The 14,965-nt window shown below is 39.6% G+C and overlaps 1 protein-coding gene across 2 annotated transcripts in view; it reads left to right on the top strand.

Annotated features, from left to right (window-relative positions):
* MICU2 (mitochondrial calcium uptake 2) overlaps nucleotides 1–13,168 on the top strand; it is a 143,781-nt gene extending 130,613 nt beyond the window's left edge. Inside the window, exons 9-12 of one of the 2 annotated variants that reach the window (XM_061374588.1) lie at nucleotides 8,335–8,506; nucleotides 8,819–8,927; nucleotides 10,444–10,593; nucleotides 10,884–13,168. In XM_061374588.1, the coding sequence (XP_061230572.1) occupies nucleotides 8,335–8,506; nucleotides 8,819–8,927; nucleotides 10,444–10,593; nucleotides 10,884–10,942 (490 nt within the window). In that variant the 3' untranslated portion in view covers nucleotides 10,943–13,168. Of the gene's footprint in view, nucleotides 1–8,334; nucleotides 8,507–8,818; nucleotides 8,928–10,443; nucleotides 10,602–10,883 lie in introns of both variants that reach the window. The other variant, XM_061374587.1, reaches the window with a different exon arrangement.
* Nucleotides 13,169–14,965: the final 1,797 nt, after the last annotated feature.

The raw sequence follows: 14,965 nt of genomic DNA, 5'->3' as shown, positions 1-14,965 counted from the left end.
ATGACATTGATGAAACTATGTACCTAGTACGTTCAGAACACATAGGTTAAAGACCTTTGCCTACCACACAGATAGATGCCTGTAATCAAAATCAAACTCCCACATCTTGCTCTTAGAATCTGTGGGATAAGTGTTAGGTTTAATGCAGGTAATTTTTCAACACTGGCAGTTAGGTTTTGTGGAGCTGGAATGTGCCTCTTTATCACTGCATAGACACTCCATCTCAGTTGCAACATGACAGTGAAGTTTGTTTAACACGCAGAAAGGTGAATAAAAGGATCACTGTCTTTTTAAACTCTGTGAAGATATCACCTTTCACATGATTTTATTTGCAAGTAAATCAAGCACATCTTTTCTGGGTGCCTATTGTTCAGAGAAAATGTGATTTCTATCTGATGGCCTCTCATAACATTTTACCTTACGCGGGAAGCTATTGTTGGCTGTTTGATCAAAGTGCCACGCTGTTTTTACAAGAGATGACTGATGAGCTGTACAGACATAGATCATTGTCAAAAGCAGAAAATAATGATGGTAAATGCTTTTATCATATTCCAAGTTCTTGCCTAGAAAGCTTTTCCATTGATCAGTGTAGTACCTAGTAGAAAGTAAGGGTGATTAGGCTTGATTAGGACACACTAAAACTTGTCACATTAGTTAAATACACAGATACTCCTGTGCTGTGGAGCAAACTTGAAACTGACCAAAAAAAAAAGGAATGCTTTCTTTGTGGAATTTCACTGTACTTACATGGGAATTCAGAAGGCTGAGGCTAGTGTTCTCACCTCGTTACTTATATATATTTTCTTCATGCTTCTTCCTTTTCAGTTTGTCTGACATTTCCTTTTGTAGGTGTGCAACCATCTGTATCTGCATGTACACCAGTGATGTCCAACCCTTTTAGCCCACAGTCCAAACATTTAAAAGATGTCAGACAGCCACAGTCAATACATCAGGGCAATTAATTTACCTTTCTTTGCATTCAGATGGCACAAAGAAAATGAAAACTGTCTACATCTCTTGAGGAAATGTGGAGCTGGTGTAAGCCAGCTCTTGTGCCTCCCTTCCTACTGCCCTGAACACAGGAGGCGCAATGGCTATAGGGGGCGGAAAATGGTTAAGCATGTGGTGTGGCATCTGCCTCCTGCTGGTGCATGGCTCTTGGGGAAGCATAGGGAGGTGATACACACAAGGACAATCCTCAAGCTGTTTTTTAGCAAAGAATGAGACTGCGAAACACAGGATCGGATCACTTTTCAACCATTCCTGGGCTGCTGGGAACATGCAAGAAGAAACTTTTGCATAAGTATTTTGGGACACCAGTCCAGGTCTTTTCTCTCTGTTCTCCACAACATAGTCAAAACAGCAACCAAAGCTGCTCCTTTTCATTCTCTGCTGAGCAGCAGTGGTGGCACTCCCACTTCGTTCTGCAGCTTCTCCTGGAACCACTTAGAACTATGCCTTATGTCTTTCCCATAGTAAGAAGGTAGTTTCGGAGATCTTAAGGTAGGACTCGAGCATATGTTCAGTGTCAGACTGCCACATGATTTCTTGGCGGTTGTATTGTCCTTAACATAAGGACAATGATAATTATTAATAATAATTCACAACTTTGAAAGTGACAGCTTGTTTCCCTGGCAGAAGTTAGGAAATTTAAATCTACACGATTCTGGGATATGTTTATGTACTGCACTAGTAAAGGTGTTGCCTTTTAGTCAAATGCAGCTGAAATCATTATTCTCCTGTGACAGTTTGCAAAAATACAACAATGTGCAGCAAGCATAAAATCATGTAACAAAGAAGTGTAGTTTTCACAGAAGAAGCTCTAACCAGGTGAGATTTTATTCTCAGAAGATCTGAGCTAGTTTCTGTTTCAGATGACCCCCACTCAGTTTTACACCACACCGCCAATGTCATCTTAATACCAGGACCCATCTTAGAAATCTTGTCAGATTTCAAACATGAAGCCAGAAGTTGTCTGGGATTCCAGGCTTCTTATTCTTTTGTGTAGGTTTCCCCTGTTTTGTGAGACATGGCTTTTGGTCTTTTCCTTCCAAAAAGTGTTTTACTTGTGCTTTGATTTCCATACTATATTTTATTCTGAGTAGAAAACTATTTCATTTTCTAGGTATAGCAGATATTTCTTCTTGACAGCCACTGTATTTTTCCCCCTGAAAAAAAGTCCCTTACTGATCTTGTTTAAGTGTGTCTAATCCCGAATAAAAGAGGAGACAGTAATTCACTCACTAAACAGTTTAACGACTGCTATGATTTTTTTCTCTAATCTGTCCCCAAGCAAGCTTAAATCTCTCACAGTCTCCTTGAAAGGGGAAAAAAAAAATAAAGTGCGCAGAATATTTGAAGAATATTCAAAACCTTTCTGATTGTTACATTGTTTTCCTGGGATGGCTTTCCTGCTATGGTTAAATAATGGGCATCGTTTAATTATGTCAGGAAAATTAACATTTCAAATCCAGTTTATGGCATTTTCTTACCTGATTTGTTGCTTCCAAACTTCCCATTAATTATTAGAATTTGGCACCAGAAATACTCTTTAATTGTGGTTTCATTTTTGTTTTCTCCTTTAGTGTGAAGGTCACAGATTGTATGACCGTACACAAAACACGCCTTTTCCCTACCTGTCCTGTTTCTTTCCTTAAGTATTTTGAATCCCTTGGTATGCTTCATTTGAAACCTTTCGTTTAAGAAAAAACCAGAACGATCCAAGCTGCACCCCAGTGATAGTGCTAACATTTTTCTGGTGGTGTTCTGTGTTTGTGCCGGTGCAGACTGTAGGATCTCTTTCAGGTAACATCGTCAGCCAGCGGTGGTCTTGCTGTGATGGTAGCTTGTAAATTTCCAGTGATTTTCATCTAGGTATTTGGAAGTGCTTTGCAGAAATAAAGTATGGTCGCCTCCTTATTTGTCTCTGTACCTACATTTGTAACTGTGTATATATATATATATATATATATAGGGAGAATGCCCTAATACATCTGGAGGTTACATCTCATGCAACCAGAATCAGACAGTGAGGAAGCAGAGATGGGGATAAAATCCTGTATATACATGTATATTCCACATATACACAGGAATATACATGACTGTATATTCCTATCATAAATGAATCTGAATATTTCCCCAAAATTTAGTAAAGCTGTTCAGAAGAATCTGTTTTTTCCTTTCCAGTATACTTAGCAAAGAATAAGCTTGATTATTTTTTACAGAGTGCTTATAAATGAAAATGAGTAGTTTTGTTTGATTTGGTTTGGAAACATTGAGGACAGTAAATCAAAGAGGGTTTCGCCTGTAATTCTGAAAATGGTGAGATTGATTAACTGCCTTACTGCTTGCAAAACAGAATTTACAAGCATAGACCTAAATGTTCTCTAAAGGTTAATGGTCTTGCCCTTATTAGATTTTCTATATTCTGTTTTGAAAGTCAGACTGCAAAAAGGCAACACTGAAGCTGTTTTGCAATAGCGTTTTGATAGAGGGAGGGTTATCAAGTCTTTAAAAGGACTTTAGCGTCCAAAGAGGATAAAAAGCAGAGTACAAAAGCCTGGGTGGTATATCCACCCTTGTCTTTGTTGTTAAATTTACTTCCTATAAATCAGTGTGACAAGAAATGGTCAGTTGTGTATTAGAGTGTTAAACCTCTGCACAGACTTTCAGTTCAGGTCAAGAGGTATAAGAAGGAAAACTTTCCCTAACCTTTTCTTTTATGTTTCAGTCTGTATTTCATGTGCTGTAAGGAATACAGTGCTAGCACTTCTAAGGTTGGAGGGAGAATAGCTGCATTCCTGAGGTCTCCCCACTTTTACTGTATATTCACTTCTGTTAAAGCTGAGTTGCCAAAACATCTTGAGAGACTCCCTCTTTCTATAGTAGAACACATTACAAAATGAGGGATAAACCCTGATAAGGTTTCTGGATGCTATTGAAAAACGGTAACAGATTTGGCCATTGGCCTTCAAAGTGAGTGTTTTAAAGAGTGTGGATAAAACAGCCTATCTTGAAGAAAGTACTGTCTTCCCAGCCTCTTCCCCATCTTATAAATTTATGATTTACATTTCCTTTTTGTTATTTGGAAACTCAGGGCTTGCTTTTATTTTCAAGCTACTATAGCATAAGAGTATTCCCAGCATAATTATTTTTGAATTGCAGAGCACATTTACAACCAGAATCCTGTTCCTGTAGTTGAATTCTGGCGCCCTTAAAAGTTCCCGGCCAAGTTCCCACTGACTTTGAGAGAGCAGGAATCTCATTCCTGTGATTGTTTTTCCTAATATATGGATAAATTTTTAAGGAATTTTCATCTGAAACTCAACACACCGTGATCCTGAAGATACAAAAGCAAGTATCCTGGGCTGCATCAAAAGAAGCATGACCAGCAGGTCGAAGGAGGTGATCCTGCCACTCTGCTCTGGTCTTGTGATACCTCACCTGGAGTACTGTGTGCAGTTCTGGTGTCCTCAACATAAAAAGGACATGGAACTGTTGGATCAAGTCCAGAGGGGGGCCACAAGGATGATCAGGGCACGGGAGCACCTCCCATATGAAGACAGGCTGAGAAAGTTGGGGCTGTTCAGCCTGGAGAAGAGAAGGCTGCATGGAGACCTCATGGCAGCCTTCCGGTATCTGAAGGGGGGTTATAAGGATGCTGGGGAGGGACTCTTTATTAGGGACTGTAGTGATAGGACAAGGGATAACAGGTTAAAACTTAAACAGGAGAAGTTTAGATTGGATATAAGGAAGAAGTTCTTTCCTGTTAGGGTGGTGAGGCACTGGAATGGGTTGCCCAGGGAATTTGTGAATGCTCCATCCCTGGCAGTGTTCAAGGCCAGGTTGGACAGAGTCTTAGGTGACATGATTTAGTGTGAGGTGTCCCTGCCCACGGCACAGGGGTTGGAACTTGGTGATCTTAAGGTCCTTTCCAACCCTAACTATTCTATGATTCTATGATTCCTAATGGTGTCTTGGCATTTAAGTATCAAGTTTTGCTTCCTAACCAGAAAGTTATTTTTAATAATGTTCACTTAAAAACTCATTAGGATTTTTGACTCTCACATCTGGGAGTGAGAGTGACCTAGAATGCTGATGTGATTATTCATACTCTTTTAATTCTTGTAATATGGGAGACAATCCCATATAAGTTTTAAACTGCACATTTCAGCTGCTGCTCCAGATAGCATTTGGTACCGAAGGAAATCTTCCCACTTCCTACAAGTTGAAGCGAAATACCTTAATTTTTTGGTACCTAACAAGTAATTCTGCTCCCCTGCCTAATCTGTATAGTGCTACAAGATGCTCTTGTGCCACAGGAATGGTGCAGTCATTGCCCCTGAGCAACTGGAGAGGGCAAGAGCCCAGTGTGGGGAAAGGCAGTAGAAAGCCCCCAGTGGGGCTGGAGAAATACAACAGTTCATTCGTTGTCCAAGTAGAAGAGGGTGCAGAAGCAAGAATACATCAAAAATGTCACAGCCAAACCCTTCACTTTCCTCTTTGGCTTTGCTGCACCATTATGCTGGCTGATGTGTGTGACTTAGCTGGGCCACCCACCCCTTCCTCAGCATGTAGAAATGCTTGGTTTTTCAGCTGTGTTGCCTTTAATGACTATGGCTACAGGGCAGGTCACTGAGGGGGTTTTGTTTAAGGAAATGCAATATTTAGAAAAGATGGAAGAATATGTAGTTTGGCATCACCTGTGGCTACTGACCACTAAAGCTCCCCAGGATAGCTAACTCATACATTCAGTAATAGATCTTAAGTCTGTTGCAAAATGTGTCCACATTTCATAAATTAAAAGCCAAGAAAATAAAACACATGGTGTATCATTTCTCTACATCCGCATGTTCACCATGTTTCTGTAAGTGACCTCATTTTCAGCAGCTTCTCTGCCAGACCAGACATTACATGGGTTGGAAACAGCAGTCAAAGATGCAGTTACTGTTCTTCATGGTCTCCGACTTCCATCCAAGCACAAGCCACACATCCCAGATACCATCTACTCCTTGTCTTTAACAGCCACTCCCAAAATGCAGCCAAGTGGCCCTAGTCAGTCTCTGCTGGACTGACTCCATGCCTGGTCCACATGCATGATCCATGCTGTACTCACCCCCTGCAGCTTGACCTCCCTTCCCAGGATGATCAGAGGGCTGGAGCACTTCTGTGAAGACAGGCTGAGAGAGTTGGACTTGTTCAGCCTGGAGAAGGTTTCAGAAAGACCTTTCAGTACCTAAAGAGGGTCTACAAGAAAGCTGGAGAGATATTTCTACAAGGGCATGTAGTGATAGGACAAGGGGGAATGGCTTTAAACTGAAAGAGGGTAGATTTAGATTAGGTATTAGGAAGTTCTTCCCTGTGAGGGTGCTGAGGCACTGGCAGAGGTTGCCCAGAGAAGCTGTGGCTGCCCCATCCCTGGCACTGTTCAAGGCCAGGTTGGATGGGACCTTGAGCAATCTGGTCTAGTGAAAGGTCCCTGCCTGTGTCAGGGGGTTGGAACTGGATGAGCTTTAAGGTCCCCTCCAACCCAAGCCAGTCTGTGACTCTATGATCAAGGAAGACTCTTGCGGGTGGTGTGGCAGGATTGCTCCTGCCAGGCCATGCTGGCCCATCTCGCCAGCACATGCTTGACTGCAGGGCTGGCTGGAAGCTGTGGTCACCTCATGAGCTACACAGACAGAGGCTGTGTCTGAAAACTGAAGAGTGGTTTGCAAGCTGTGTAAACAAGCTCTCACTGGTCTGTAAGATGAGGGACTTCCCTTTCACACTGGTGGCACAAATGAGTCCTTCGGTGTTTCATCCCGTGTGAGAGGGAAAGTCGGAGAACTTGAAAGTGAGGCAGGTCTTAAGGTGGCATGTGGAGGAATATACCTCAGTGTTTGACTGAACTGTGGGAGCCTTGTAACCACTGGAAAAATGCCCATATAAAACATGAGAGCATGTCATACCATCCTCAGTATTGCCCTAACAAAACTGTAGCCTGAAGCTTAAAATCACCTCCACTGTCAGGCTTTCACTTACCTGGGTGACCTGAGGCATAAAGCATTTGTTGGCCCTTTATTTGCTTGTGCAGCAATAATTATTGCAGGAAAATACACAAGAGAGAAGTTATGCTGCAACAGCAGTCTTCAGCTAACCCCTTACAGACTTTACAGAGCTTTGAGCTATTAATTGTCCAAGTGATCTCATTAAAGAGCTAAAGATAGCTGCGTGGACTAAACTGCTGTAATTTCAGGGGAAAGAATTCAAACCCAGTGAGGCTGTGCAAATACTGTTGAGCAAATGAGCCTCTGCTCATATTTGCTACAAAGACCCTTAACTGTTCTCTTCCCCAACTAATTGCTTTGTCCCAGTATAGGAGTATTGCATTCTCTCCTGTCAATAATTTTTGCAACTCAATAAAGTGCTAAAGGAATTCTGGCAAGCATCAATGCAGTTTTAGCCTTTATACTTCTAAACTATCACTTATATTTGGATTGCCTTATTTCTGAAGTGGAAATTACCAAACGGATCATACAGTATTGTTTTTTACTTTCTCAAAATTAATATTCAGAATAAATGATAAAGACCACATAGAGTAAACTGAGGAAACTCAAAACTGCTACTTTTTTTTTCTTCTTCCTAAAAGAATGGGTGTCTCCTAAAAACTTTGATGTTCACCCCTTCCTTTTTCAGGCAGCCTTCTTCATACCTTTCCAAACACCTGAAGCATCATTTTCTGTGCTCTTCCGAACTTTGCACATGTCAGCTGTAATCTTCTCTAATCCATCCTCTAGTGAGCACAGAACTCATTTGCCAAACCTCTCTTTGCAGTCATAATCTTTGAAGCTTTTGGTCATCTTTTCCTTCAGTGATGATTTCGAGTTTCCGCTTTTCTTTCACCTTTGTGAGTATTAGGGCCTCATCTTTCTAGGCACTTTCCAACCTCGTCATTCAGCTCTTATTAATATGATATTTCATAAATCATGCGTCAGGTCTTTAGTTACCATGTCTTTTTTTATTCATGCATTCATTATAAACAATAATTATTTTATCTCATTATCGGCACATTTTTTAACATTAGCAAAAACTAGATGCCAAGTGTATCTGTAAATTATTTTAGCAACAGCCATCAATGCAAGACTTAGAGAGCACCCTACTGGTGTCATTATAGAAATGCACCCGTGGAAACATCTGCTTACACAGGTAAAATTAAACCAGTGACATTTTAAACAATGATGTTGATAGTATCTGTGATTAACATTTAGTGTCTACCACATTTAGTAGCTAAGGTAGTAACAGTGATATAGTGGTGCAAGTGTCAACTGTTGGATAATATGGGTTTACACCTAGATTCATGGAAAATCTGCAAACAGAAGTTCAAGAAATGGAATTCATACAGTTTTCAAAGGGTTTGAACGTCATGAGAAAAGAAGACTTTGCAGAATGGTTACTCTACTTCACTGATGAAGAAAACAATGAAATTTACTGGCAGAATGTGAAAGAAAGAATTGAGGCAGGAGAGGTTGGTACATAAAGCATGCTGTGTTTTGCTTCCTCCTTTGTTTGTACAGGTTTTCATTTCAATAATGTAATGTATAACATTACATATTGTATATGTACATTATATAATGTATAACTAGTTTCAAAGAGAATTACTGCAGCCCTTGAATTCCATATAGATAACATCAATGATATTTTGCCAACTGAGAAATACAAATACTGACAATGAGTAATCACACCCAAACACTAAGTCCCACCAGACATAATGAAATAGATTTACTGGGCTTTGAATGTGTTATTCATTATATGTCATTTGAATTCTGTGATACTCTAGAATATCAGTTTGGAAGAATTCAAGACTTTTTGCAAGTTTACAAATAACCTGGAAGACTTTTCTATTGCCATGCAGATGTTTACTGTAGCCAATCTTCCTGTTAAACGGGGTAAGTGCTGCACACCTCTTGTATATTTTCTTAAAAGGAAAAACACATCTTTATTGTGGAATTGATATAAATAAGTTATACCAAAGTATTCCAAAATAGCATGGTGAATTCAAAAATTATTATGCTGCTCTTTATTCTGAATTATTTCTATTTAATGAATAAAATTATGAAGTTCCCAAAATGGTTTGATTTTTAAGTTCTAATGTGCCATCATATGCTGGACCACTCTCAGCAGACTAAACCATAGACTCATAGAATGGTTTGGGTTGGAAGAGACTTTTAAAGATTATCTACTCCAGACCTTCTGCCATGGGCAGGGGCATCTTTCCACTGGACCAGGTTGCTCAAAGCCCGTTCAGCCTGGCCTTGAACACTGCCAGGGATGGGGCAGCCACAGCTTCTCTGGGCACCCTGTGCCAGTGCCTTACCATGCTCATTAAAAAACATTCTTCCTTATGTCTAGTCTAAATATATTCTCTTCCAGTTTAAAACACTTTTGCTTTGTCCTGTCACTACAGTCATTAGTAAAAAGGACTCGTTGTTGTAAATCTTTATACATTGAAAGGCTGCTCTAAGGTCTCCCCAGAGCCTTCTCTTCTCCAGGCTGAACAAGCCCAACTCTCTCAGCCCATCTCCATAGGAGGGGTGCTCCAGCCCTCTGATTATCTTTGTGGCCTCCTCTGTACTCACTCAAGCAGGTCTGTGTCCCTCTTTGTGTTGTTAGCCCCAGAGCAAATGCAGTACTGCAGGTGGGGTCTCATGAGAGCAGAATCACCTCACTCGACCTGCTGGTCACACACTCCTTTGGAGGCAGCCCAGGGTACAGTCAACTTTCTGGGCTGCAAATGCACACTGCCAGCTCTTACCCAGTTTTTCATCCACCAGGATTCCAAAGTTATTCTCCACAGAGCTGCCTTCAGTCCAATCTAAATTCTAGACTAGGGAATGTTTATTGAAACAATACATGCTTTAGTAGCAGTTCATGATAACAAAGGTTTTTCCTCATAGTGACACTAGTTTCCTTCTTTTGCAGGGTCTGTAGCGTCTTGCTGTATTGTATGTAATCCTCCATACTGCCTTTTCTGTGTGCTTATGTAGTGTTATTCAATCATGGCTATGAAAAACAAACAGTGTAGTAAAGTGGGTTTTAAAGTAAAGATTTGGAGGAGGAAAGTTGCTTCCTTCCATATAATAGATACAGGAGCAATGCAACTGAAGTTTCATGGACACACAAATGCTTTTTTGCTGAGTTTTCTAGTAAAAATTATCACTCTGTTGCTTGAGTAGTGAATTTAAGAAGTTTGTCATATAATTAATAGTGTTCTGAAAGATGAAGCAAGCTTGAGAATGCATGAACTGAGGTCTCATAATAGTTTACTAGTTCACACATCCCAAATTCTCCCAAATTAGGATATGCAGACACATTGTAAATTGTGCAGAATTCTGCTACTTATGTGTTTTCCAATTCTTTTACAAGTTCACAGTCACCTGTGATTTAATATTATGTCTTTACTAGCTGAGTTCAAGAGAGCAGTGAAGGTGGCAACAGGACAGGAGCTCTCAGATAATGTGCTGGATACCATCTTCAAGATTTTTGATCTAGATGGAGATGACTGCCTCAGCCACAGCGAGTTTCTTGGAGTCCTGAGGAATCGAATTCATCGAGGTTTGAGGGTAACAAGCTGACATCACTGTTTTTAAATATCACAGCTGATTGCTACAACTGTCTTAATGCTTGTAGAAACACAAGTAAAGATAGTGAATAGAAGGAAGTTATATTTTAAACTGAATATTCCTTACTGCTTACTCTGGGAAGAGTGCTGCCACCAAGAATTTGTTATTATGCATGTGAACTATGGAGGCAGCAGCACTACATGACATACTATATTTACAGAATGAATGTGAATCAGAGTCATTTCTGTATAAATGCTAAACATACTTTAAATTTATTAACAGGTACCGCAGCAGCAAGGCATTCAAGGTTACTGGAAGTGTGTGAAAAGAGAAAGCATTAAAGGAGCCAAAGAATTGTGGAAGCAAACTGGGAAAAGTCCTTTCTAAAGCAGTCTGTTGTTCTTTTGCTATGAATGTTGTCATGTAGAGGAGTTTGTCCCGTTTACAGAACAGCAGAATCAAAAATACTTTTTTTTTTTTTTAATTTACCAGAGTTAAACTTTAATTTGCCCAGATTCTAATGCAGTAATTTTACATCATTCTGGTGCAACCAGTTTGGTTTACAGAACTCTTATCACTGTTCACCTCCATGCGGAAGCACTCTTGTTCTAGGAAATAGCATTGTTTACTCTTCTGTGGAGTCTGACCCTGCACTGTAGCATACAGGATATGCAGGATTTAACAGTGGCCAATGGCAGGAACATCACAGCACTCTTCCTGTTGGAAGTTAGTTGCTCAGTTAGCAACTAGTACAGCAGTTCTCTTTCTCTGGCAAGGACAGAGGTCCAAAGGGCAAAATCACTGGCTCAATCCGTGCAAATCACATTACCCTAAATCAAAAAAGAAAATTCACACGGTTTGTGCCCTCATTACTGTGAACTGCTCATGTGCTAGTAGATGATTCCACCAGATCCTGTCTGGTTTGTCTACCTTCATGATGATAATATTAAACTGGAAATACAAGATTGTTGATACAGATTTTAAAAGTTGTACATTGATCTATGAATGTGCATTGAGTTTCTCAGACCTCTTCAAGAAGTAGCATAAATGAGAAGCACAAATCCTCATTCTGTCATGAATAGCAGTAGCTACAATTTGAGTCGTAACTATTTTGCTGTAATTGTATTGCAGAGGGTGAATGTGTAACAAATAGTTGCTTTATCTTACTAAAGGTTGTGACAGGGAATGCTGCAGTATCTCAGGAGTTCAAGGTTCTAATAAGCAAGTGTTGGGGAAGTAAGTTGTCCAATGAAAAAGTAAATACAAGTGTTTATTACTCCCAAATGCAAAGTTAGACATTGGATTTTAAACAGTAAGACAAGGAACAGATCAAAATTAATATGTAGTAATTAAAGATTAGCATTTTTTTAGCTATGCATTCTATGCATAGAATCACAGAATATCAGGTTGGAAGGGACTGCAGGAATCTTCTGGTCCAACCTTTCTTGGCAAAGCATGACCTAGACTGGGTGTGTCAGCACCCTGTTCAGCTGAACCTTAAAAGTGTCCAATGTTGGGGAATCCACCATTCCTGGAGAGATTATTCCAATGGTTGGTTGCATATATGTATACATAGGTATGCATGTTACTTTTTTTTTTTCTTTCTTACAACCTTAGGAGCCAATAATCCCAAGTCCAGATCAGTCTTCGTAGTTGGCAACTATATACAGGAGACAGATGTATTTGTAAAGCTGTCAAGGTTCTTTCTCTTTCCCTCTCTCAGCTGTCTAACTTGTCTTGGCTGGGCTGAAAGCTTAACCTTTCAAGACAGGTTTGTGATAATAGACTCAAAAGATGGACTAGGGAAATGTCTCAAGAAAAACAAGCAGGAAATCTCACCACTGTGAGAAATATCCATCCCTTTTAAGCATGATACGAGCTATGTTACCCTCAAAGCTCAACAGGAGGTATTTTGTTGTAATTTCTTTGTGTTTTGGTGGGGGAAGTCTTGAGAAGAGGGGAGCAGCCCTCACTCAGAGGAAGGACAGGAGAAGCTGCATTAGGAAGCCGTAAAGATCCCACTTAAGGAGTACTGAGATCAGAGAATGTATTTAATGTATTTGGTATGTTGGTAGCTGGCAGGCAGGCTTTTGCTGAGGAGGAGTACTACTCCCGAACTTTGGTGTGGTGGTCTCTCATAGGGAAATAGAGTGAGAAGCTGGCAAAACTGCTCTTCCCTTCACAGCCTTCCCTTGGAGCTTTAATTTAAATTGTGTTAAAGAAAAAATGCTGGTATTCTTGTCATCTGTCAGTGTCAACCACCAGAACGAGAGCATGCCTATGAGGGCATCCTGAGACTGTCCAGAAGATCAGGCACCACTGACCACCATCTAGGAAACAATCCAAATTAAATACAATGCAGTAGACACCCCATCCTCCCCCCGCAAGCTGAACTAACTCATGCTCTATGAGCAACAAGGAATTAATAGCTGTTTTACTTTGTGTGTTTGGAAGGTGCTTGCTTCTTCTGGTAATGGGAGCTGTGACTGGGAGATACCTAATGGGAGCAAGGGTGGAGCAGCAGGACTGGCATCAAAGTATTGATGCTTTGCATCACCAAATAATAAGTGATGTTTTGGCAAATAATTTTTACTTTGGAATGGAGATTATTCTTTAATATTTTATTATGTGGTAATGTTAATAGGTTTATGATGTTCTTTATTGCTTTTGTGCTTTATTTGGTTTGCTGATTACTTGCTTACTACAAGCTTTTTGGTTTTCTTTTGGAAAAATCAATTTATTTAGCTTTTGTATACGTAGCAGTTTAATTCCTCATTGCTCATTTGTATCTGGGTTTGTGCAATCAGCAATATCTGCTTTCAGCAGCAAGTTGCTAGAAGTGGGATTTGCAAGTTTTTTTTAGCAAAAGCTTTGGTGTCAAGTTCAGAGGAAAAATAAAGCAGATATGCTTATTCTTAAATGAACTTCGTGTCTGTAGTAAAAAAAAAAAAAAAAAAAAAGAAAAATTATTGATTGGGAATTAAAACAGTTAAAAATCATTTTCAGAAGAAGTTATCCTGAAAGTACAGCCAGGTAGGAGCTCCTTTGAAGGCCAGGGAAGGCTTGTCCATCAGGCTTGAAGAATCACACCCTGTGTTGAATTTGTAGTCTATTTGTTTTAACTGAAAGGCTTTACAAAACAGTCTTAAAATAATTTCTCATATTTATTAACTTAGATTTAAAGAGCTGTTTATGTAAGTGTTCAGATGGACCTTGTCTTGTGAGGAATCAGTTTTAGCGTTTGAAGGTTTAGTTCTTTTTAGTAACTGTATGGTATTTGCAACACGTCTGTCAGCATTACTCAACACAATACAGTTAAAGGTTTATGCAGCTGCCAATCTATCAGTTAAACATCAATTACTACTTTTTTACTGTTAGGAACTCTTCCTCTGAACATAAATATATAGAAAAGCTAAATACTTTTTTTTGATCTCCAATGTTGCATCTGAATGTTATGTGGAATAAAGATGAATCCAGTGCACATTGCGCAAGTCTCAAAAATTGATTTGTCATATTACAAAGGATACACAAGGGTAAGTACAACTCACAACATATAACTCATCTACAGAATTTTAGTTGTACCCCATAACAAGATTGGACATACTCTTTCAGTTTGTTTAGTTCAAGGTAATTGTTTACAAATACCTATTTTTCATTTCTCAAAGAAGCAAAGGCAGAAATGCAGTGTGATATACTAGAACTAAGAGAAACTCACTGATTGTTTCTAGAGACTGATTTTGGTGTCTCAATTTATGCAGGCCTCTTTCTAAAAGCAAAACCTCCTTTTGGAGTGAAACCATGTTGGCAGGTTTTAACAAAATACAACATTTGTCATATTTAACATTATTTAACAAAATGAGGAGTACATATTCTGCATATAAGAACTGAAAATTTTTGTCACTGTTATATGGCAGCATCAAAAGCAAATCTCTGATTTCCCCCATTCCCTCCAGTGTATCATCTCCTCTCAGGGTTCTGACAGGTTGCCACTGACCATGCTTCAAAACATGCCAGTACCTGATCTGAACTTGGATGTCACCAGGATGTGCTGGCTTGGCTGCTGAACCAGGTATTATTAAAAGTGCGAACAATGTGTTCATTCCTGATTTCAGGCTTACATAAGATTTTTATAATTTTAGGAATTATAAATGTTTTGTCTCTAGGCTCCAGGGTGTCTCAGAGCTCAAGGAAATTTGGGTATAAATATCAGGTCTTGGCTCTAGAGAGTTTAAAGATCACACTTGAGTTACTAGAGAGCAGAGATCAGACAGTAAGATAAACAAGCCAGGCCATGGATTGCAGTTTCATGGCATTTCACATGTCCAGTGCATATAACAAAAAAGAATCACTGCCCAGTGAAGGGC

This window comes from Neopsephotus bourkii, unplaced genomic scaffold (assembly GCF_033783945.1).
Source record: "Neopsephotus bourkii isolate Nb327-2 ecotype Australia unplaced genomic scaffold, CSIRO-AGI_Nbou_v1 NB_1638, whole genome shotgun sequence".
Lineage (NCBI taxonomy): Eukaryota > Metazoa > Chordata > Aves > Psittaciformes > Psittacidae > Neopsephotus > Neopsephotus bourkii.
Note: the sequence above shows the minus strand (reverse complement) of the source record. Positions and strands in the feature narration are given on the sequence as shown.